Genomic DNA, 25858 nt, shown 5'->3' with positions numbered 1-25858 from the left:
ACCAAACATTTAATATTACAGGAACTGCTAAAAACCAGACAGAGGTCTACAGTCTCCAAATACTACAGTTGTAGCCTGCTTTATTTCACTGCCACTTGGGATAAACTTAGTTTTGGACCACACTGTATTCAATTTTACATCTTACTTCATTTTAATCTCTCTCCATAAGCCATATGAATGCTTGATCTCAGCACTAGTACACAGACACCTGTTCTTTTTTTTCAGTTCTCAAAAAAAGTTTGAACTTAACATTAACACAAGTAATACAACTAATTTTAAACAGGTGATTTGTTCAGTTTTTGTTTATTTATTCTGGCACCATAATACCATCAAGATGATTTTTGATTAGTTGTTTCCATATGCAGCAAATAAATACAATCATTAAAACCAATTTATTATATAATTATGAATAAATGACTCTGCACGTGTGTATGAGCTGCATGCCTATCACACAATACACTGTTTAAACATACTATTAAATACAAATAAAACTAGGGGGAAAGAAATTCGTCTTGCAGCACTTTTCAAATTTTATATTATTTGATATTAATCATTTTTGGAATTGGGAATTAAAAATAGGTTTCCTTAAGATATAATGCATGATCTGTCTTTTGAGGATAAAACCTAATGCACTTGGATATTCCACAAGTGACAAATGTTACCACTTCCTAAATCCACAAACCACATCCATACACATGCACGAATACTTACTGATCCCCAACCATCACACCTGCAATTTAGATACACTCATTTGCACAATACACCCACTGATTCTTCAATGTGTGTTGCCATTTACTTCAAAAATTACAATTGTGTTGTGGCACATGCTAAACATAGAACAGGTATGAGGTGTTCTGATGAGTCATATGCAACCTGGAGTTCAACACTCTGTTGGGATTTGGGTACCAAGAATTTAGCACACAACAATCTGCATTTCGCATCAACCAACAGGCCAAAAGAAAGTTAGTTGTTGCTAATTAAAAAGGCATTTGTATATTATAGTTATTATTTAGTTACGTAGTCTTTTAGAAGTAGACCTGGTTAAGTTACTCAGATATAAGAATAAACTATGTGCAATAAACTACAGTGAATATTTTTTTTAGATAAATAAATAAAATAAAAAATAAATAAATACATTTGAAAGCATGTCTTGTGGAGACCAGTCCAGAGCTAAGTGTGAGCATCACAGCATTACCAGGAATACTGCTTTACACACTCTTTATTGACTTGGGTGCGAATTTCATCGCTATCTTGCAGATAGCAGACTATCAACATACATATTAAATGGTATTTAATTAGGCATTGATTTTGCACATCGGTTTCTTGTTATGAAAAGTTCTCTCACAAAAACACATCTAATTAAATCTACCTAAAGTGATACTGCAGCGATACAGCATTGATTACACCCAAAATTCACAAAGACCTTAAGAGATTAAAGGTATGCCAGAGGGGGGTTCAATTAAGACATGATGACAAGTTTGAAAAAATAACACCTTTTTACACGTGAGGCACTGAAAGAGTATCATAACTAACATGATACACCACTTATCAGATTCACAAAAATAACAGCTTTCAAAGGAAGAATATTTGGAATGATATTGAATATTTTCCCAAATGTTCACAGATCAGAAGTAATTTTTTAGCTGCCTTTATTAAGCAATAAAGTAATACAGCTTCCGGTGCTGTATAAATTGCCATTCTGGCAAAATTACCAGGAAGATCCATAGCAATCATTGAATTATTTCTATTTTTTTTATCATTGCATAGACCAAGTTATCAAATCAAATTAGTTTCAAGTGTTATCTATCTATCTATCTATCTATCTATCTATCTATCTATATATTATATACACACACACACAAATTAATAATACATTTAAATGTGGCTTTTTTTTTTTATTCAAACCAACCTACTGCTTTACAACCTTCGAGAAAGTACTCAATTCACAAGGTGCTGGAAACCTGCCTAGCGTGACATCACAGGGCCGATGAGATTTTCAATACCATACATACTACATACCCGATCCACCTCTTTATGATAGGAAGCCAACATCAATTCAATTCATTCAAGACAAACATGAGCACTTCAGTAATTTCTATCTCCATTCAAATGAGTGTATATACTAAAACAGAAATTAATGGTAAATTCTCTCATACATTTTAAATAGTGGGATCCCAGTTGGAGCACCGGAAGAGTAATGGCCTCATCTCTAGATGCCATCTCTGGTGTCAGCTCTTATGAGTTAATAGTGGAGATGAGAGCAGATAAGGGAGAGAAAAAAAATCTGCACTTTTCTGTCAGGAAAGAAAGGAGAGCTTTCACAGGTCCATGTATCATTAAGCAATTGAGAAAGCTAATTAGAGATACTGGTGGTGGAGGTGGGGGGTGCAGCTCTCACGTCTAATTATTGCCATAGCAACTGCATCTCTCACTTGTGAGGTATAAAAGACATGCCACTCAGTGAGAAAACAGGAAAAGCATCAAACAAGCTAAGAGAGCCACCTAGTGCAAAATCAGTGCAAAGAAAATACTCGGTGCAAAAAGGACATTGATTAAAGAAATCATGCAATGGTAGATAAGGATTTTTATTATTATTATTATTATTATTATTGAAAATATAGTAGTCCAACCACTGACAATACTAAGTAGGACACTGGTATACAAAACAAATGTTATCTCTGTGAAAAGCTAATTGTTTTTAAAAATAGGGCTCTGCTGGCATGAATAAATGATTCAGCTGAAAATTCAACACATTTCCATTAATTTCACAGTTTGATGTTTCAGGTTGATGCCACCTTCTTTCAAATAATTCTGTTTCCACTTCAGTCAGTACAGCCAGGGCGGCTTTTAGCACCTACATGAGTCGCTTGGGGTCAATTTTCTCCAAGTGAACCAGTGGTTTAAGCTGTTCAGCAAAGCTACGCATGTCTTCAGACACCGTGTCCTGTCCTGCTGGTGCCAACACACTAAGTTCCACTAGGTAAGACAGAGACAGAGGTTCAGTGTTGTCTGTGTTGCCCGGCACAAGCACTCGAGACAGTTTGCTCACAACCACCTTGAGAGCCCCTCTGCGGAAAATATGACCTTTAGCCACAAACTCGTGATCCATTCGGAAGCCCATCTCATTGAGGAAGTCAGGAAGGCTGTGCGAGGCTGCGACGTCCACACAGTTCCGTACCAAGGCATGACGACTCTTATCGCCCACCTCTGGCTGCCCAAGGTAGCGTAGATGCCATGGAGCAGTGGGGTGAGCAAGCGACCGTCTGGCTCTTAAAATGAATGGATTTCCCTGCTGACCTTTTAGAAGGTAGACAAGCTCATGATCAGCAAAGCTTTCTGGCTCAATATTGTCACATAAACCTCTAAGCCGATGGAGGAGACTGTCCAAGGACTGGTCCAGTACACTTCCTGTGAAAAAAAAACACATACAATTAAATACATTTTTATAACTAAAGCAATATTTTGTCATATGGTTTTACACCACTTTTTTTTTTTAATATAGCACATTTCTAAATTTCAAATCAATCATCAATTGAAACAAATTGTAACTGATGGAAAAACCAGTACAGGGTTTTAGTAAAGGATGCAGGACAGGACAGTTGTTTTAGCTTGGGGTTGCTTTCCCTTTACAGGTGAACTCTGCTGAGAGAATTTTAGCAAATGCTCCTTCACAATAAAATCTAACCTCATATACACTTCAAAATCACATCCATTCAACCACAGTATTACGTGATCATATGCTACCTAAAAGAAAGTCTAAATGGGGAAAGTTCATTTGAGCATGCAAAAGAATGCTGTGATATTTTTCCAGGTTTTATTTGTTAAAAGAACTGGGTGACTAAAAAGACAGAAACCAATCATGATCATGTTCACCCTAAGGCATTAGACACCTCTCAGCCACTAAATTTTTTTGAAGCGTTTTTGTTTACAACATTAAAACCTGAAGAAGAAAAAAAACTAAAATCCCCAAAATGCCGCTGCAGCTGGTCGCTCTTTCCTGTAAGCGTGACGGTTATAAGACTCTTGACCCTGTAGTGGAAGGTGAAGGTGATTCAATTCGACTCAACTCTACTCGAGGGTCTGGGGTACAAACGAGGGAAGTTCCGACACCAAACCGGAGAGAGAGTACGCGGTTAACAAGTCGACATGCACTTCCACTGGACTCATCTGGATAATGATATTTAACACATCTGTACGACATGTGGACTGTTCTACTATTACTTTGTTGTACGATGATGTCTGTTATTACACGAAGACAATCTCTTCTTTTCTCCCTCCTGTTATACACATATTCTGTTATTCCAATGTTACCTGACACATGGGACCTAAGGCTGAAGGTGTTCATTCTTCACATTTTTAAGCACTGAAAGTTGTCTTTCCCTCGCTGTCTTGCACTTACAATTAGTGGTCTCACTATAGTGAACTATACTTGAAAGATAATCTCTTCTCACATATGCTTATTTTCTGTAATAAACTCTATGAATGCTTAAATAAAAATAAATAAATAAAAGTAACATCTCTGCCTATATTAAAATAACACACACCTGTGCATTTTCCAAGCACCTTTTAACTTCCATTATTTTCTCACAACCAACCCCAGCCACTCTCAGTGCCGGTCCCAAGCCCGGATAAATGGGGAGGGTTGCGTTATGAAGGGCATCCAGCGTAAAAACGTGCCAAATCAAACGTGCGGAGGATCCGTTGTGGCGACCCCTAACGGGAGAAGCCGAAAGAAACTTCCATTATTTTCTCACAACACTTTATTCTCCACTGTTCCAGCGCCCTCTAACGACGCACACTGGTAACAACCACAGCAATCCTAATACATGACAATAACAATCTTCACTTTTACTTACCTTGTAACAAATACTCCATCATATTAATTGTGCCCCCTGTAACAGGCATGACAGTAACTTGTGGAGTTTCCATCGCTCAATTATTCAGAGTAGGAAAACACACAGCACGGAGAGGAAGCAAATGTGGTCCGACTCTGGCTAGCCGTTTACAGACAGACAACAATGCTTATAAATGAGTTTTAGATATAAAAGACGTGGCTGTTTTATTTCATATATATATATATATATATATATATATATATATATATATATATATATATATATATATATATATATATATATATATATATATATATATATATATTACGGAAGAGTCGTGTGGCAGAACCTCAGCGCAGTATCTTGCAGCGTTACGGCGCTCTGAGCCCCCAACAGCTCAAATACCCACCGAGGAGGAGAAGGCCGCACTGCCTGCAATAAAGTGAGAAATAGCAACCATAACTACCAAAACACTAGCGAGCACTTTTTACTGATTATAGATTTCTGTACAATTTGACGGCATTCATGTATAAAGACATATATAGGTTTAAACTCACACTCACCTACTTAAAATGATGCATTTCTATATGATCAGAACCTAGCTTGTTAATTTTATCGGCCTTTATGATGCGCATGCTCAGTTGACATTCATCGAGGTTGCCAGGTCCAGCAAAAATACACAGTCTATGGTCGGACTTTTATTGTTGACGTTATGCGTTAACAAAATCCATGCATTTTTTTTCTTGTTTGTTTGAAATGTATTATGATAAATTAGTAATCGATTCAAGGTGCGATAAGAAATTAAACCCTTTGAGATGGGAAAAAAAGTTTTGGAAAAGTTTTTGCAGCCTTCCGTAATGCAACACTATATTAAAACAATTATTACAATACTAACACATTATTAATTTGTGTGCGGATCGTTTTTTAAAACATTGTTTTTTTTTCTTATTTGAAGTTTAACAATATCTTCAGTTTTTTTTTTACTTTAATAATTAAAACTAGACATTGTCCCAAAGCAGCTTTACATAGATATAGATCAGATCAGAGATATACATTTCTAAGTTTAGTACATAAAGTTTATTCGTAATGAGCCAGCCAATAGTGAAAAGGAAAAATTCCCTGAGAAGTTAATAGAGAAAAAGCTTGCGAGGAACCTGACCCATCCTCATCTGGGTGCTATCGAATGTCCATTCATTATAGTTTTATCATTGAGGTGTGCTGTTCGGTGAACTTTTCCGTGATGAGTGAATAAATACAGAACTGTTCAGGCCATTTGAACTGTTCAGGGTTTATATGAATTACAGTCGAAATCCATCCTTATAGTTCTTGATGTGTTGTGTGTACAATATATTCATAATTTAAAATAAATTAGATATACCTGCAAGTGGGCCAAGCATTTTTTGAGAAAGAAAAAAGCCACAAAGAAATGTACTAAATGTTATGGTAAAAAGTCAAGCTGTCACTTATATATAACCTCACTTCCTAAATTCATTAGTTCTCTCTATTTGCATAGAATGTAAAATTTAGGGGTTCATTTTTGTTAGTTTTTTTCTTTCTTGACTGTGATATATTACTTGGTCATTTAAAAGGGTGTAGAAAGCATTCTATGGGCTGCCATATAAAGTATAATAAAAAGAAAAAGACAGCATGCACACACTAAATGGTGCCTACACACATTTGGTGCTTTGCCCAAAGTTTAGGGAAAAAGAATTATAACATAGTGCCTGTGTTTTTTATGGATGAAGATTCAAACACAACATTATAATAAAGCAAATATGAATTTGTATAATAAATGGTGCATTTTCTAATAACCTGTAAAAAAGTTAATATAACATTAGAAATAAATAAAACTGATAGGTTCACATACTTTTGAGAGCGTTTCAGTCTCGTAATACTTAACTAAAGTTTTCCTGCACGTGACTAATGTTTCTAGATAGAGGGTCAAAAAACATTGTGGTTTTTATATCACGTAGCAGAAAACAAACACTATGTGACTTGGGGGAGGTGTGAAGAGTGAGTTGTGGGGGGATTACCCATAGTCACATGCTCTATATCCTTTAGCAATTCTTTACTGAAGCCCCTTGATCTGAAGGTGTGAGTATGTGAGTAATATCAACACTAATTAAATATGCTATAATATGTTCACCCCACACTGTGCATTGTCACAACCATACATTATGCACTGTTTTGATACCATGCCATCTGCATGTTACTTTGCACTATTGGCTTCCTACTTCACTGTGTCTTTATGTGCTTCACATGTGCTAACGCATCTTTTTGAATTAGCATATACTTAGTGAGGAAGTTGTATTGAAATGTTTGCTTTATTATGATGTTTTTATTGCTTATTTGTTCTGTGCAATTGTCTATTATAATATGTGCAGCGCATTGGACAACCTCGGTTGGGATAAATGGTGCTATATAAATAAATTTGACATTGACATTGACATTCACACTTTATGGTGGTTGCAGTATTACACTTTTGGTTATACTTGAACTTGACTGCTCAATGTCAAGAAAATTACAATCTAATCATAATCTGCTTTTTTACAATCTACAATGGAGCAAATACTAAACACATAATACAGTAAAATATTATATACGGAATTTCAACCATTTATAAAAATGAGATAATTAACCTAATTTTCTAGATTTTAAACATAGAAATTTGATGGGATAATACAAATATGTAGAAAATGAGGCACATACTGTGCTTACAGATACATTTCAAGACCTGTTTGAGTTTATGTTGGTACAATAAAATAAATATGGCAGTGTTTTAATACACAAATCACCTCACAAAACATTTCCAGTATCTTGTATAAAGTGATGCTTTTTTGCTTCTCATGCAACAGTATACAAAAGCAATAGTGGTGATGGACAAAGAGTGGTAGCAAAAAGTAATGACTAATGTGCTTCCAGTAATGTTTGAAGTGCCATCTAAAATGAAATTAATTTGAATAGGCATATCTTATAGTTAGTTTTCTAAACAATTAGTTACTTCAACAAATAAGTGTGCACAGTATCTGCTGACTTATATTTAAATGTATTGTTCATTAACAGTAAAATCAGAATGAGAAGGTGGGGGAAGGAGACAGTGGGGGATTTACCCATAATCTTGTGCTATAGATTCTTTATTCTATAGATTATTTATAATTTGCTATCCAAGGCCACTTGGGTGCAAAGTGTGAAGTGCGTGAATAATAACACTAGCTTTAAAGGGCTATAACACACTCACCTCCTGCTATCCAATGTGTTGACTGCACATGATATGAATAATAACAGGAGTGTAATATTACCAAGATGTAGCTGCAAAATGTGTAGGGAGAGAAAACCTCAGCATATTAAAGTAGAACTTAACCACCTCCAACAGCTTCACTTTCTCTTTGCCCGAATAGTTGCTTTTGTCCTTGAGACTTATGTATATCTAGAGTATAAGAAACAGACCATATAATTGTTTATTATTAAATGTTTAGTGAAATGATAAAGTTAACATTATTTTATTAAAACTAATAAAATAATAAGATAAAATCTAATAAGATAAGACAGAATTCTTCATCATTCTCAGTAAACTCTTTATCCTGGTCACTGTCACCACAATAATCCAAAGCCCATCTAGGAAACATACAGAGCAAAGTGCAAAAATAGCGTGAATCATACAACCGTCCATCAGAAAGCAACATACACACATGTCAACGAACTTGATATTATTCAGATACATCGGTTGTAGATTTTTGGGTGGCAGAAAACATTACAGTTCATGGCAGAACGTGTACAGAATCTCAGCACAATTAATAAACACAGTTTAGGATTCAAGTGTGCTGCCTGACCGTTTGGTTCTGAGAGCAAGTAGTTTATAAGTTCCACACACATTTAGAGTTCATTATTTAATTGCCATTCATTGTACACACACATTCACAAATCTGTTCTTATGCAGTACAAAAAGTGAGTAATTAAAATTGGTACAGTACAAAATCTTATAAAATTTAGGGTTTAATGAAAAGTACAGGGTATCAAAATTAATCAGAATAAATACAGTTCAGTAAACATGGCAGTCGTTCAGACCAGTATTACAGTTGAATTATTAGTACTGCAATAGTAGTATTGACATTAATGTAATCTGCTACTTTCTTAGCACAGACATGTACATATTCATAGTTAATTAAACTATATGCAATTTACAGTTCTATATTAAGCTAGCACCACCATGTTACAAATACCGTTTTAATAAATAGTGAACATGTTAGTCTGATAAACAACTGATGTTAAAACAGTACTAAACTAAGTTGCATATACATTACATACAGTATATATTTAAGTTTTTACCGCTGCATCATTGAGAGCATCTTGATCAACTCCATCACTGTATGGTACGGAGGCTCCACTGTTTGTGAACGTAAAGCCCTGCAAAGGGTGGTCAAAATCACCCAGCACATCACTGCCACCCAACTACCTGCCATTGAGCACCTTCACTGCAGCAGATGTCTACACATGGCTCATGTCATCATCAAGGACTCCTCACATCCCAGTCACAAACTGTTTAACCTCCTTCCATCAAGAAGGAGATGCATGAACATACACACCAGAACCAGCAGGTTCAGGGCCAGCTTTTTTCCATCCACCATCACCCTACTGAACACTACACCGTTAGATCACTTTATAAACACTGTATACAGCCTCTGTACAATTGTACATACAATGTACATAGTGATTTTTATACCTCTAATTCTCTCCATACATACATCTGCACTACTACTTTATGTGTATCTATATATACCTTACTGTACATCCTGCCTTGTTTATTCAACTTTTGCACATTTTATTCAATGCCATAGTCTTATAACCTTCTACTTGTTGTACCTTTACAACAGTGTCTGTACTTTTTCACTGCCATAGCCGTATAACTATTTACTTGTACTTTTGAACTTTTCAACACATCTCTTTACTGCTATAGACTTTATATTTATTCACTGTACATGTTTTACACACACACACACACACACACACACACACACACACACACACACACACACACACACACACACACACACACACATATATATATATATATATATATAATATTTACATGCTGTACATATACTTCCATATTTATCTGGACTTGTCAATTTGTACAATTGCTACTATTTACACTTCTATCCTATTAATTTAGGCCCAAACATATATATATAAAAAAATACATAAATACATAAAAGAACCAGTAATAGTAACAATATTGTAACAAAGTGCATTAAAGTGCATTATGGAAAAGCTGCTGTTCCTTCTACAATTTAATCTGACTGTACACACATTCATTGTCAGCTTTGAAAATCTCCTGTTGACATCTACCAAGCTGGAGTGTAGAATAAATCACTTGAGACTCATTTTCCGGCTTTAGAAATAAATAAATAAATAAATAAATAAATAAATAAATAAATAAATAAATAAATAAATAAATAAATAAGAAAATCATAGGTATGTTAGTTTTAAATGTAAAAGAAAAATATAGTATGACATGCATTTCAACAAACTGAAATAATAAAGGGTCATGCCAGTTACCTCTGAATGTCTGTGTGCACCTCTAGAGCCTCTGTCTGCATGATAAAACATGATTTATTAAAGACAAATCTCCCACATAAATTTTTTTGTGATCTTGTTTATGTAAATATTTTGTTTCTCACCTGCCTTTTGTCGTAAAACAAATAAAAATATTACAAGAGCGATGATGATGATGAAAAAAAGAGCAGACATGCTTATTAATACAGCTACTGGGGGACGGCTGCTGTACCGTCTGTCTGCTGTACTGGATGGAATAGCATCAGATGGACTAGCATCTGAAAATTAATTCAGTTTGAAAAAATACAAGTATTAGAATGTATGGCCACTTTCCTTTAAACCATTCTTTTTTATCATTATAATTATAGAAATAATTATTATTGTAATTTGCTTTACATGCAAATTAATTCGACATCATATTTTAACAAAGTATAAGAAGAATTGCTTCAAATTATATTATATTTTATATGCAATTTATAATTAAAACAGTCTAATAAATAATCCAACAAATATAAATAGACTAATTCAAAAGAAAAAACATTTTAAACTGCCTAAAGAAGTATTGCACAACTTAGGGCTAACACATCTTTTACCTAAGCTGCAACGATTATCAGTACAGACTTTTCCATTCTCTATTATATATCTTAATTATAAAATTTAATGTTGTAATTTTCAAGATTATTTACAGGAGTAAGGCGTGGCAGTGACATCTACAAGGCTGAATTTGTTTGTCTCTAACACATTTCTCAGCAGCCTACAGCTCAAAAAACTCCTTGGCTTGTTTACTCTCCCAGTAATTGAGATATTCCATTTATCTGCTAACACATCTGCCAAGTCATCTTCATCTGCATCCACATCTACATCACAGTACAGGGTACAATTCTGTGGAGAATCAGTCAGATTTATGGCTCTGACTGTGAAAAGTGTGAACATAAAAAATTATCATGCATCAGAATCTTACACTGTACAATGGAACCACTCTGTAAGTTTATTAACAAAATCACAGCCCAGTCAAAATGCATTGTGTATTATATAACTGTAATACACTACACATGTAATAAAACCAGCCATACATACACTACACTAAAATTCATACATTAAACATTAAAATCTTACATTTAAAACAAAAGTCTGGTTGCTGCTTTATATAGAACGTAAATGGAGTTTAGTATATATGCCAAAATTGACTATTTAATTGACAATTTAATATATTTTTTTTAAATAAAAACATAATTCATAACCATTAGTGCTGATAAACTCATATTCACATCATGTTAGAATAATTGAATTTGATTAAACAAACATTTAATTTATGTTTTTATGAAAGTTATTAATTTGTTTGGTTGTTTGGTTGTTTTTTGAGAGCTTTGAACATTCTAGTAAATTATATTGATTATTATATTGATTATTATAATTGATTATTGAATTATAAGATTTTCTGAGAGATAATATTCACAAGCAATTGAGCTATTGTACAAGCTTTTTTATCCATACTGATTTCAGTTATTCAGTATGCATGATATATCTAAGATATTTTATAAAACTAAATGATTATTTTGAATAAACTTACCTGTAAGTACACACAGAGACACAAAACACATTCTTTGCTGTCCAGTTGATGTTTCTCCCCAGTAGCTGTATTTGCCTGCATTAGCTGGATGAACATCCGGAATGAACAATACACCTTCATTTGTCCATTTGTGGTTTACAGAAATGGTAATGTTTTCTCCAAGAGCTTCAAATCTCCAGTCCGCTTTCGGGGTTAAATTGTAGTGGCAGCTATAACTGAATTGATCACCTTCTATAATAAACATTGCCTTTAATGCTGTAAAAAACATAAAGTTTGTGACCAGTGCTTCCTTTAACAAACTTTAAATTGGCAATATTATGTAACTATATAGGGGTTGACTTCCACTTACCAAACTGAGGTAATAAGTTTACTGGTTTGCCATCAGTGCATTTATTTTTAAGTATGCACACTTGGCAAACATATGTCCCCATGTCCATCTCAGTGAAAGGACTGATTTCTAAAGAAAAGTTCCTGGTAAACTTTTTTCTGACTGACAGAAGTTTGTTATGGAAAGTGTAGCCCGAAATCATAGAAAAAATAGTGTTTAACTCATTGTCTTCGTTTCTGTGCAACCACTTTATGGTTCTTTGGTCACCATAAACGTCACATGGTAATGTTACTTTGTTGCCCAGTGGCACATACTGGACAGAGGCTAAGAGAGCATAAAGCAAAACAGGAGCAATTTGTTTCTTGGTAAAAATCAGACATCCACATATTTACTGTGCTAGTATAAGAAAACACATGTTAACAAACTGTGAAGCATGTATTCATAATCTTAGAATCAAAACCTAGCAAAACTAATATTCTTTATAACTTTTGCACCTAGACATTTTATTAGTTATTATATTTAATTGCACCTCTACACAAAAGTGTACTGTAGAAGTTACTATGAGTAAAATATTAACAGTATAATGTTAAATAAAAATCTTAAATCTTTTAAATTACATAACAATTATATAAACTATTTTAAAACTTTGCAGTTTCATGAGACACAAACTCGGGGACAATAACCTTTAATTAATTCTTTGGTTAATTCTTGATAATTGTTATTACTTACAAAATGTAACTTCCGAATCAGGTAAAATTCAATAAACCAAGACTCTGTGTATACTTTAAATACCTTAAATACCTTAAATACCTTAAATACTTTTGAGTACAATAAAAATACTCAAAAATACTTTTGAGTACAATAAACCAAGACTCTGTGTATGTCTTGGTTTATTGTACTTAAAAGTATTTAAGTAAAATACTTTTTGATTAAAATTATATTTTTATGATATACTTTTCTCAATATATAATGAATGTGCAGTAAAATAATGCATGTTATGTTCAAAAATCTTTAAACCCTGTTCCAACTTCATCATAAAAAAATTAAATGGTATCTGTCACAATGCTGTAGAGTTACTACTTACCATAAGTTAAAATAGGCAAATGAATAGCACACAAGATAATACAAAGAATTCTTCTCATGTTGAAAGAAGGGTTTTTCACATGCAAACAAGCAGGCTGAAATAGAAAATAAAATGTGACAACTCCATTATTAGAATATAACAATTTGAAATTAGAATTCATAAAGATAAAAAATAAAAAAATAAAATATTAGTAAGTACATAATACTATTTAAAATAGATGGGACTGTTTGTTGATCTCCCTTTTGTCATGAACGTTGTTTATAGATATGAGTGGGTTTTTTCAAAGGTCGATGCTGTAAGACTGCACCCCAGATCTGAGTTTCATACTGCAACCTCTTGTGTGATTGATCCTATTTACCAAGAACTAAACCAGTCACCACAGAAGATCTAATTTCAGATGAAAAACACTTATGCAAAGAGACAAATGATGTGTGATAAAGAAGCTAGACTATAAATTCAAAAAATCTGGCTTTGAGAAAATAATGGTATTCATTTGTGCATCTAATTTTTGTTGTTACTATAAGTGTAAGACACTTAATTGTAGGTCAAACAGACATTTTCACAATCCCAAAACACAATGTATTTTAACTCACTTTCAGTAACTGATGTATCTTTTATATTCTTTAGGGTCTCTCTGGAACTAGACCCTATCTGAGCAACATTGAGCACAAAACAGAAGAAATCCCCTCCCAGAGCACCTTGGAAACACATACAAACACTATTACACACACTAAACACATACACACTTATTCACACCTTTTTTAAGTATCCAATCCATACGCATTTACTTTTAGCATTTGGAGGAAACGTGAGAACAGAACATAATGAAAAGTAGATTAATTTGAATAATGAGTAAATATCTATCCTTGTTATTATAATAATTCTGTTATAATTATTCCCTTGTAATTTTATTTTATACAATTCTATAAATATATATACATTTTATATAGATATTTTGCATGGTCATGAAAATGTATTACAACCTATGCATGGTTGATTCTGTTATAATTATTCAAAGTTTAAACCTGTCAAAAATATAAAAAACATGTTTATTATTTATGTGTCTAATGTGGATTTCTGTTATACATTAAAAAAAAATGGTAAAACAAATGCATTTTCCACATGTCCTCTAAACATCATCAACTACACATTGTGAAACTGAATAGGTTAGCAGGTCTGCTGTGACGTGCAAACATCAGCTTTACTATATTCATATCTACTACTTACATCTTAGATCCATATACAGATTAATTAATTTATTTACTTTGTCAATGTAACAGGCTTACAATGATATTATCTTGTATCCCCAGTGTCAATGGTCTCAGACGAAATAAAATTTTTAGTCAAGAGCTCAAGAACAATTGTAGCCATCATAAATTAGAATTGTATGTTGTTAAAAATCATAAATCATCAGTTTCCTCTGGGGGTGAAGTGGAAGAATGTGTAAAAAAATGTCCCTCAACCCACATTTCGAAATGTTTTCCTCAACCCACTCTGCACGATAAGCTTTACTATTTAGTCACATCTACATGTGAGTCACATCACATTTGACAATGGCAAAGCCGATTAGTAAATCTCTCACTATATACTTTTGTCCATCCACTTAAAAGGATCGGTTGTAAAAGAAAAACCAAAACCAAAACGTAATTTTCATAAAAGAGGTCATTTAATGAGGTCAGAAGAACAAAAGAAACTGTTTACCAAATCTAGGCGTTAACAATTTAACTAGAGTCGGTGGTGTAACTTTGCTGGAGCAAATTAGTGTAATTAAGTAAGGTGTTGATTTGTGGGATGATTGATTAGATTATTTCCACAATTCTTCTTGCATAACTTATTAAATATTATTTAATGAACACAGAAAGGCAAGGTTATACATGTTCACTGACGTTGAAATAGGGCTCTGTGCCGGCCACTCGATTTGTTCCATACCAGCCTTGGCAAATCATGTCTTTATGGACGCCACATGCCACATGCCCTCACATTGTGTGTTGGGGCACTGTCTGACATAGTTCACAATATAGTCTGATTTTTAAAGAGCCCTTACATGGTTTGTATGTCACAAATCAAAGTTTACTCTTCAACACAAGACCATGTGCAGCCAAAGTTGTACAATAGTTAATACTTAATATAAGGATGTGGCACAGGCCAAGAGCCTCTGAATAGACTGGCATGAACTGGCACTTACTATCAATGTTTTGTTATCAATCAACTCATTTTTTTGTCTTACGCACGCACTAAAATATCCAGCAATAAATGAACATTGTTCAAAGAGACTCAAGCAACGTTGACCTCCTTTAATTGTAAGGCATTGATTTAACAATGCAATCTTTTGGCATTCTCATCTAAAACATTAAACTTGGATATGGTTACGTACATTTTCCTTTAGAGTTCCTTAAAACTTAAGGCATATATACTGTACATAATGTATATATGACTTTCTCATAGTGCAGTTTGCTGTATGAAACAGCTCCTTCTCTCTCTCTCTCTCTCTCTCTCTCTCTCTCTCTCTCTCTCTCTCTCTCTGTGTGTGTGTGTGTGTGTGTGTGTGTGTGTGTGTGTGTGTGTGTGTGTGTGTGTAACACATTAACAATAGTAGGGTGTTGGCAGGCTGCAACAGGAGCTTAAGATGGAGCTTCAGAGCTATTTTTTAAATCTAACACAGTTAAACTTGGAAGGATTTCGCTTCTTTAATTTCTTTACAGTCGTGTGTGTAGTCTACATTTCGGCGGTACTGATTAAATGGTCTATAAAGAGAAAGCGGTGGATAAAAGCTTTACAGCAGTTTCCTGGGCCTCCTGGTCACTGGCTTCTTGGACATGTTACACAGGTAGGAGTAAATATGAAACGCTTCCATTCAGTATCAAATGTTTAAGAAGATTTAATGTCAGTTTGGTAAACAGAGTGTAACTTAATCCACTACTAATAATGTGCCAAAGTTCAAGCATGCATCTGAAAAGAAAGCTTTGAATAACAGAAGCCTGTGTATAGACATATATTGTTCAAGGCAAGCAATTAGTATTTAAACAATGACAAAAAATTTTAAAGTAGAATTTTGTAAATTGCATTGCATTGTTAAGGCATTGGCCACTGGAACAGAAGGTCACAAGTTCAAATCACAGCTCCACCAAGCTGGCAATTGAGCATGGTCTTTAACACTAAATAAATAACACTAAATAAGCGTAAATCGCTCTTGAAAAAGCATCTGCCAAATGCCATAAATGTAGATGTAAATGCAAAAGTATTTGGAAAAGAATCTGACATTTTTTATACTCTAGTTGTGTATAGACATTTTTGAAGGGTTCTGTGTAGAGCTCTACAACACTGTTGCTGTTTCAGAGAGGTTTCCATGTAGAATCCTGAGGGAATAATTTTATTAAATGAGTATTAAAGAAAATGTATACATTGTACTTTATTGCTTTGGATATTTAACATTGTTATTTTGCAGTTTAAGCAGGATGGAACAGATTTGCAGAAAATACCCAAATGGGGAGAGGAATATCCCTTTGCTTTTCCAATGCAGTTTAGCCCAGACAATATATTTCTGTTTGTTCATCACCCGTCTTATGTAAAGCCCATTCTGGCAACAACAGGTAAAAATGTGTTTTGTCTATAATATATTCAAACTAAATCCTACATATTAAAAATAATAATTTGATTGCTTCATGTTCACAGAAGTATTAGCTGTTTCTTTCTTGTCGTACAGGACCAAAGGATGAGTTTGGATATAGATTTCTTATCCCTTGGATAGGTAAAGTTTTAGAAGAGATTTACATTTATGTATAGGAGAATTATTAATTGCACAGAATAGACACGGGATAAAATTCTGATGGAAATATTTGTGTCCTTTGAAGTTTGCAGTATAAACAGGGCCATAACATTGTAATCCTGCAGTAATGAAATTTGGCATTTGTACTTCGGACAGCTAAACTGTTTTTTTTGTTGTTGTTGTTTTTTTTTAGGAGAAGGTTTACTTGTTACTGCTGGAGACAAATGGTTTCGCCACAGACGACTCCTTACACCAGGCTTCCATTATGATATCCTAAAGCCTTATGTAAACCTAATGGCAGATTCAGCCAAAGTAATGCTGGTGAGTTCATTCTAGTTTAGACTTTTACCCTGCCTGATGTGTGCAACCATTGTTTTCTAATAATCTCTCTTTCCTAAAGGACAAGTGGGAAGTGTATGCAAGAACAGAACAGACCTTTGAACTTTTTGAGCATGTTAGTTTGATGACACTGGACAGCATAATGAAGTGTGCATTTAGTTACCAGAGCAACTGTCAGACAGTGAGGTGAGTTACATGCAAAAAACATGACTGAGCATTCTTAATGTGTATGTAGGTCAAGTAGTACAAAAACACCAATCTCCTTTCTGCAGGTTGAACCCATACATAAAAGCAGTGTATGAACTGTGCAACCTGGTGAATCTACGGTTTCGCGTCTTTCCATATCACAATGACATCATCTTTCACATGAGTCCACATGGCTACAGATACAGAAAAGCATGCAAAATTGCACATGACCATACAGGTATATGTGACTGGAATTGGGTGGACTGTTGAAGGCCATTTTGAATGTAACTTATTCAAATCTCACATTTTTGTCCTTGCAGATGAAGTCATAAGACAGAGAAGAGAAATTTTAAATATTAAGAAGAAACAGGGTGAAGCTCTTGAGAAGAGATATTTAGATTTTCTGGATATTCTTCTATGTGCTAATGTATGTTATTAATAAGACCATTTTGTTTTACATCTTTTTTGTTTTTATCACTGATTAGTAACCCATTAGTATGTGCTTAGCAGCTTAGCCATGAAAGTAAGTGTTTTAACTAAAAGACCACATTAGATAAAAAATATTTTCCTAGTTAGCTTTTAAACACAATTGTAAAACCTGTGGTAAATAATTAAAGGTTGTGTTATTTATGTGCTTTATGATAAATAGTTAATATATTTTAAATAGAAAACGTTGTATAAAGCTTGTAAAGTTTTTTTAACAAAACAAATTAGTATTATTTTTAGTAACAGTTATAGTATTGTAGGATATTATGTGGGATAGTAACTGGGATTTTTTACTCATGGGTAGGATGAGCAGCATCAGGGTTTGTCAGATGAAGGCATTCGTGCAGAGGTGGACACTTTTATGTTTGAGGGACATGACACTACTGCCAGTGGTATCTCCTGGATCTTCTACAGCATGGCCTGCAATCCTGAACATCAGCAGAAGTGCAGAGAGGAGATTCAGCAAGTGCTAATGGGCAAGGATACTATTGAGTGGTACACCTACAGTATTATAATTATGATAGTGTTAAGCTATTAGACATAGAATAAACAATATTTACAGATAATCTAGATAGTAGTTTGGAATTAGTTGTTCTCTAACTGAGCTGATCAATCAAAGTCTTTTTTGTGTATTTATTTGAGTCTCTAACCAGCTGTGTGGATTGTAGGGAGGACCTTAGTAAAATACCTTACACCACAATGTGCATAAAGGAGTCCCTGCGTATGTACCCTCCTGTTCCAGAAATTGGACGAATGTTAGACAAGCCCATTACTTTTTTTGATGGAAGAACAGCTCCTGCTGGTAAGCTTTTTCTGTTCATGATCATGTGGCCTTCTAGTGCAAAATGTATTCTAAAACAAGAGAACTGTAGCTTTGTAGACACTGACACTGAGTTTGCTGTATATATACAGTGTGTATATATATATATATATATATATATATATATATATATATATATATAGTAAACTCAACAAAAATTGTGAATACTTGTCATAAATGTTTTATTTACTACTTTAAATAAATAATACAATAATAAAATAGTTTTTGAAACATTTTTATGTAATTTATTAGTACAAACTCTGTTTTGAAATGTTTCTCTGAACTTTCAAGCCACTCGGCTTCTCACAAACTATCAGATTTTTCGTGAGTTACTCTTAGTCCGGTTCCAAATGAAAAGTTCTGAACTGTTGAGGTCGCAAGTCTCAAGGTTCCACTGTATGCATATATATATATATATATATATATATATATATATATATATATATATATATATATATATATATATATATATATATATATATATATATATATATACATATATTATACACAAACCCGATTCCAAAAAAGTTGGGACACTGTACAAATTGTGAATAAAAACAGAATGCAATGATGTGAAATTTTTTAATTTCAATATTTTATTTAGAATACAACATAGATGGCATATCAAATGTTTAAACTGAGAAAATTTATAATTTTAAGGAAAAAATAAGTTGATTTTCAGTTTCATGGCATCAACACATCTCAAAAAAGTTGGGACAAGGCCATGTTTACCACTGTGTGGCATCCCCTCTTCTTTTTATAACTGAGGAGACAAGTTGCTCAAGTTTAGGAATAGGAATGTTGTCCCATTCTTGTCTAATACAGGCTTCAAGTTGCTCAACTGTCTTAGGTCTTCTTTGTCGCATCTTCCTCTTTTTGAGGCGCCAAATGTTTTCTTTGGTTAAAAGATCTGGACTGCAGGCTTGATGCAGTATGTGGTCTGGCATTGTCATGTTGGAAAATGCAAGGTCTTCCCTGAAAGAGACGACGTCTAGAACTTGGATATACCTTTCAGCATTGATGGTGCCTATCCAGATATGTAAGCTGCCCATGCCACACGCAATCATGCAACCCCATACCATCAGAGATGCAGGCTTCTGAACTGAGCGCTGTTAACAACTTGGGTTGTCCTTATCCTCTTTAGTCTGGATGACATGGTGTCCCAGTTTTCCAAAAAAAAGCTTAAAATTTTGATACGTCTGACCACAGAACAGTTTTCCACTTTGCCACAGTCCATTTTAAATGAGCCTTGGCCCAGAGAAAATGCCTGTGCTTCTCGATCATGTTTAGATATTGCTTCTTTTTTGACCTATAGAGTTTTAGTCAGCAACGGCGAATGGCATGGTGGATTGTGTTCACCGACAATGTTTTCTGGAAGTATTCCTAAACCCATGTTGTGATTTCTATTACAGTAGCATTCCTGTATGTGATGCAGTGCCGTCTAAGGGCCCAAAGATCACGGGCATCCAGTATGGCTTCCTGGCCTTGACCCTTACGCACAGAGATTGTTCCAGATTCTCCGAATCTTTGGATGATATTATGCACTGTAGCTGATGATAACTTTAAACTCTTTGCAATTTTTCTCTGACACTGCCACTCTGAGAGGCTCTTTTTATACCCAATCATGTTGCCAATTGACCTAATAAGTTGCAAATTGGTCCTCCAGCTGTTCCTTATATGTACATTTAACTTTTCCGGCCTCTTATTGTAGGTTATATTATTATATATACCTGTCCCAGCTATTTTGGAATGTGTAGTTCTCATGAAATCCAAAATGAGCCAATATTTGGCATGACATTTCAAAATGTCTCACTTTCAACATTTGATATGTTATCTATATTCTATTGTGAATAAAATAAAAGTTTATGAGATTTGTAAATTATTGCATTCCTTTTTTATTCACAATTTTTGGAATCGGGTTTGTATATAAACACAACTTGGATATATTTTAGAGTAGTCAATGTGCAGCTTGTATAGCATTTACTGTCCTCTGAAAAAAACTCAACATACAGCAATTATTGTCAAAATAGCTGGCAACAAAAGTGATAACAGCTGTCCATTAAACCATGTAAAACCACATGTCCTAATCATCATGTTCATGTTTTTACTGCTTGACAGGAATATACAAATTTATGTATTTTGCATCAGAGCAGTTACAATTTGGTACTTTGAGCACAATTCTCTCATTTTAATCACTGGATGTTCAACATGACACCTTATGGTAAAGAACTCTCTGAGGACTTGAGAATTAGAATTGTTGCTCTCCACAAAGATATTCTAGGCCAGGGGTCACCAAGGTGGTGCCCGCGGGCACCAAGTCGCCCACAAGGACCACATGAGTCGCCCGCGAGACTTTTCTAAAAATAGCTGTTTCCTACCTTGTTAAATTATTGTTGATAATTATTGTGAGAAATCATTAACATGATCAGTGTCTTCACATAGATCAGGGGTGTCAAACTCAGTGTCAAATCTGTGTACTTCTCTGGATTGCTCCAGGACTGATTTCAAGTATTTATATATGAAATAATAAAATGTTTAATGCAGGAAATGTATATCCATTGCAGTTCATTATCTATAACGTATTATTAGCAATATTAACTTTGAATAATGGACAGTAAAGCTCAGTGTCTTCTTTCCAAATATATCTTAATTGTGTATGTAGCACACTTTTGTCAGGAACTGTTAACATTTAAAGTTGGGAAGGTCATTTTCAGCTGTGAGTCCCAAAAGTGGTAGGGAAAGCTAACATAATAAAAAAAAATAAAAATAAAAATAAAATAAGGATAGTATTTAATTATTCTTCTGCAATTTGGTCAGTTGTTTTTGCACTTGTTACTGTCATTTGATTGACCTTGGTCTACCTCGACTAAAATTATATCACACTTTGTTTTTCATTACTCTTTTGCAATAAAGTTCTTTCATGTCCTTTATGTAATAGGTAATCTGAAGAAACATTAACCATGGTATCTGTTTTTCTGTGACCAGCACCATGAGTGGTTAATGAGTAATCTTTGAGTAAGTTCTAGCTGATCTAATATTGTTGTTTTATCTTTTCAATAGGTCTGACTTGTGGAATCAGTATTTATGGAATTCATCACAATCCTACAGTTTGGGAGAATCCAAAAGTATAACATTTCTAAATCTGTTGTCGCACAAGCAATGTGTTAAAAGATTTTCTAGCCTTTTTTTTTTTTTTTATTTACATCTTCCAATCGTAACATATTTCCATTCCTAAATTTAGATAAACTCTTTTAGTCTTCACTACTTTACCACAAAAAATATTGGTTTGAAATTTTCCGTGTTTTACAGGTGTTTGACCCACTAAGATTTCTACCAGAGAACACTGCTAATAGATCACCACATGCTTTTGTGCCTTTCTCAGCTGGACCAAGGTTCGTATCTATGGGAGTTTTCATTGATTTTATCTTGTTGTTTTTAACAGTTTGAATTAGCATTTAGACACTTCTAGGAAGGACTCCTAATAATAGTCTTCCTAAAGCATAGCTGGCAATGTGTAGCAGTTTATCCTATACATAAATTATTGTTATCATTACCAACAAAAATATCTATGTTTCATGAGTTAAATAAAATTACTATTCCACACTAATGTTAGTCATAATGACACTTCTAATAATGACAACCATTCACATTGTGTATATAACCTTTGTGTATATTACATTGTGCATATAACAACCATTTACATTCTGTATAAAGGGCCATCTTCAAAGCTTCATCCTGTTCAAATGAAAATTCCACTGGCCCCTGTATATACCCCTTTTAGCTTTTTATTCAAGGTGCTGGATTCAAGATAGGATAATGAGTAGACTGGCTTTAAATTGATTAGCTGAGATAAAAATGGTTATAAGCTGCACATGATCCAGTTTGGCATATACAGTACAAGGGTGAATGGACAAAAGGAGATTATGTTATTTAAAGGAGTACGGTAAAGGTTTATATTCACCTCTTAATATTCTCAAACATCACCTGTGGCAATTCAAAAAGAAAAAATAGAACATAACCTATGATTGATCTGGTATATCTTTAAAAATTTTACATTATAATCAGTAAATATTTTGCAACCAGGTTGTGCGTTGGAACATGTCGTCTCTGTCTTTATACTGCCACCTTCTGCTACACTTTACAGTTTAAAATTCTCTTTTAAACAATCATAAACTATTTAAATACTTTTAAGAACCTTTAAGAATACTTTATACCTGTCCAGATGAGTAAACTGTTTATTTCAATTGCTTATATTCTGTTTATAATATAATCTTTGTTCAATGTAGGAACTGCATTGGACAGAACTTTGCTTTGAATGAGATGAAAGTGGTCGTGGCTCTGACACTGAGGAAGTATGTTCTCATCAAAGATCTAGATCATACTCCAAAGATGATCCCTCGACTAGTGCTCAGATCTCTCAATGGCATTCACCTCAAGATCAAATTAGTGGAAAATTAACTTTGAGAAGATGTAAATAGTACTGAAAAAACTTTCTATTATATTGATATGTTGTATTTAAAAACTCATTATACAAATAGTGATATTATTGAGCATTCAATTTAATTTAAATTACTAAAATACTTACTTTTACTTACTTACTAAAGTATCATACTTCATTATAGAAAAAGTTGTTTGTAATATTATTGTATAACATTTTCTAATACTTTATTTTGTCTGAAATAGCAATGAGTATTTCATTGCTATGTTTAATACATGGATTTCAAAATGAAATATGTGTTTCATGCTGCACATAAGGCACACAGTCAGGAACACAAGATAAAATGTGCTTTGTTATTGTAATAAAAAAGAGTTCTGTATCCATATTTAGCAACCACTGCATTTAGCATTAACAAAGCTAATAGCTAAAATGACCTAGCCAACCTATATGGTTCACTAACTAGCATAGTGGTTATCCTCTTGGCCCATTCAATAACACTTGAATTTTTGCTGTTGTTATTTACACCCTTAGTTTCCCCTAGATATTTGCTAATAAAGTGTCACTTGAGCCAGTCTAATCGCAAACACACAAACCATGGACAGTGGACTAAATGAGACAATTTTTTAACCCGGGTTTATTGGCCTACCTTTTTCTGTAACATTTGAACTAGCACTTATTTTTCCTGTTTGTATTATGTCTATGTTTTTAAAGTTTGCTGTAATTCCTCTCAATATAGTTTGGGGTGATGGGATCCTAAGTTTGCAACATAGTGAACCAGTGTTCACTTTTGTACTTCACTCTGCATCTGCTAAATGCTGTAAACATAAATGACTAGAAAAATAAAACCTCATACCACAAATTTCGCATGATTTTGTTGTGGGTTTTTGTTGTAATTATGTTATTGTGTTATGTGTATTATAGTCCACAGTACCTTATTATTATAGTGTATTATGTGTACAGCTCACATACAGAAAGTCCATAGAATATTTTTAGCTGGAGGACCCAATAATTACAACCTTTCTCTTTTTGCTCCTTCAGTAGAAGGAGCAAATGTTTATTATGATTAGAACATGATTATTATGTTCTTCTGTATTAATCTTGCTGATGATGAATGATATTGTGCTCTTTTCATACTTTAGAATTCCATGAGACTTTGTATATAATGAATTGTTCTTTATACCTAAAACTGTTGGAAGGTTCATGTTGCTAAAGGTTCCAATTTTAATCTTTTTTTCTCCTCACAGTGAGTCTCATGTTCTCATATTCTAATGTCTGCAAATTCCAAAGTTCAATTTGTTGGTTTAGGGAACAGATGATTGTTTCTCTCTCTCTCTCTCTCTCTCTCTCTCTCTCTCTCTCTCTCTCTCTCTCTCTCTCTCTCTCTCTCTCTCTCTCTCGTTTCAAACTAAAATCTAACTAAAGCCTACACATTAAAAATAATAATTTGGACATCATGTTCACAGAAGTCTTAGGTGTTGCTTTCTTGTTAAGAATGACTTTGTATATAGTATAATCACCCTTTGGATAGTTAATGTTTTAGAAGAGATTTACACTTATATTTAGGAGAATTGGAGAAAACTAATTGCACAAAACAAACATTTCAGATAAAATTCTGATTGACAAAAAAAAAATTAACTTTATTTGTGTTCTTTGAAGTTTGCGATATAAACAGTTATGATCCAGCAGTTAAGAAATTTGGCATTTGTACTTCCAACAGCAAAAATAATTTTTTTCAGGAGAAGGTTTACTTGTTACTGCCAGTGGTATTTTCTGGATCATATACAGCATGGCCTGCAATCCTGTACATCAGCAGAAGTGCATAGAGGAGATTCAGGAAGTGCTAATGGGCAAGAATACTACTGAGTGGTACAGTAACAATATTATAATTATGATAGTGTTAAGCTATTAGACAAGGAATAAACAATATTTACAGATGATCTAGATAGTAATTTGGAATTGGTTGTTCCTCTAACTGAGCTGATCAATTAAAGTCTTTTTTGTGTATTTTAGGGAGGACCTCAGTAAAATACCTTACACCACAATGTGCATAAAGGAATCCCTGCGTATGTACCCTCCTTGGACAAGCCCATTACTTTTTTGTTGGAAGAACAGCTCCTGTTGGTAAGCTTTCTCTCTTCATAAAAATGTTGCTTTCTAAAAAAAAAAGAAAGACATTTCTAGATTACACTAAGTTTGCAAATGTCAATGATCTTAAATAGTAATAATAATAATAATAATAATAATAATAATAATAATTATTATTATTATTATTATTATTATTATTATTATTATTATTATTATTATTATTATTATTACATCATGGATGTCATTATTCAATCGATTAATCAAGTAATCGGATAAGAATGAGTTTTTCTTTATAAAAAATAAATAAATAAGAGAGAGAAAATAAGACAGGTTACTTAAAATGAATGTAATTTGTTTTTCTTTTATTT

General features: G+C 33.6%; 2 protein-coding genes and 2 long non-coding RNA genes across 7 annotated transcripts; 1 reads left to right on the top strand and 3 right to left on the bottom strand.

Moving 5' to 3' along the window:
- Positions 1-1204: 1204 nt before the first annotated feature.
- med18 (mediator of RNA polymerase II transcription, subunit 18 homolog (yeast)) lies at positions 1205-5072 on the bottom strand. The gene is made up of 2 exons (XM_083552393.1): positions 4857-5072; positions 1205-3408 (listed from the first exon to the last, which is right to left on the bottom strand). The coding sequence occupies exons 1-2, from the start codon at positions 4927-4929 to the stop codon at positions 2855-2857; spliced, it is 627 nt and encodes a 208-aa protein (XP_083408519.1). The 5' UTR covers positions 4930-5072; the 3' UTR covers positions 1205-2854.
- Positions 5073-5149: 77 nt separating this feature from the next.
- LOC310732223 lies at positions 5150-5674 on the bottom strand. Its single transcript, XR_014535403.1, has 2 exons — positions 5399-5674; positions 5150-5267 (listed from the first exon to the last, which is right to left on the bottom strand). It is a non-coding gene; the product is annotated as an uncharacterized lncRNA (long non-coding RNA).
- Positions 5675-8393: 2719 nt separating this feature from the next.
- Positions 8394-15724, bottom strand: LOC310732241. Of its 3 annotated transcripts, XR_014535415.1 has the most exons (9): positions 13576-15724; positions 13371-13464; positions 12308-12610; positions 11959-12213; positions 11075-11302; positions 10514-10666; positions 10392-10426; positions 9883-10224; positions 9574-9695 (listed from the first exon to the last, which is right to left on the bottom strand). It is a non-coding gene; the product is annotated as an uncharacterized lncRNA (long non-coding RNA). The 3 variants fall into 3 exon arrangements; XR_014535416.1 differs by having other exon boundaries at positions 8394-10224; positions 13576-15660; XR_014535417.1 differs by having other exon boundaries at positions 8394-10224; positions 11075-11270; positions 13576-15659.
- Positions 15725-15840: 116 nt separating this feature from the next.
- LOC310731744 (cytochrome P450 4A12A-like) lies at positions 15841-24264 on the top strand. Of its 2 annotated transcripts, XM_083551576.1 has the most exons (12): positions 15841-16197; positions 16816-16960; positions 17074-17118; positions 17330-17457; positions 17537-17661; positions 17748-17899; positions 17982-18088; positions 18452-18642; positions 18816-18949; positions 22028-22092; positions 22277-22359; positions 23254-24264. In XM_083551576.1, exons 1-12 carry the CDS (start codon positions 15997-15999, stop codon positions 23423-23425), a joined length of 1548 nt encoding a protein of 515 aa, XP_083407702.1. In that variant the 5' UTR covers positions 15841-15996; the 3' UTR covers positions 23426-24264. The 2 variants fall into 2 exon arrangements, with proteins under 2 accessions (XP_083407702.1, XP_083407703.1); XM_083551577.1 differs by lacking the exons at positions 16816-16960; positions 17074-17118 and having other exon boundaries at positions 15842-16197.
- Positions 24265-25858: the final 1594 nt, after the last annotated feature.

Source organism: Silurus aristotelis (genome assembly GCF_946808225.1).
Source record: "Silurus aristotelis genome assembly, chromosome: 1".
NCBI classification, from domain to species: Eukaryota; Metazoa; Chordata; class Actinopteri; order Siluriformes; family Siluridae; genus Silurus; species Silurus aristotelis.
This window is presented reverse-complemented; position numbering and strand designations above follow the sequence as displayed.

Coding starts and splice junctions, on each gene's coding strand:
- LOC310731744 (XM_083551576.1), top strand. CDS start 15,997: ATGGAGCTTCAGAGCTATTTTTTAAATCTAACACAGTTAAACTTGGAA. Junction 18,089..18,451: donor ATATTCTTCTATGTGCTAAT/GTATGTTATTAA, acceptor ACTCATGGGTAG/GATGAGCAGCATCAGGGTTT. Junction 22,360..23,253: donor CCTTTCTCAGCTGGACCAAG/GTTCGTATCTAT, acceptor TGTTCAATGTAG/GAACTGCATTGGACAGAACT.
- med18 (XM_083552393.1), bottom strand. CDS start 4,929: ATGGAAACTCCACAAGTTACTGTCATGCCTGTTACAGGGGGCACAATT. Junction 3,409..4,856: donor GATGGAGTATTTGTTACAAG/GTAAGTAAAAGT, acceptor TTTTTTTCACAG/GAAGTGTACTGGACCAGTCC.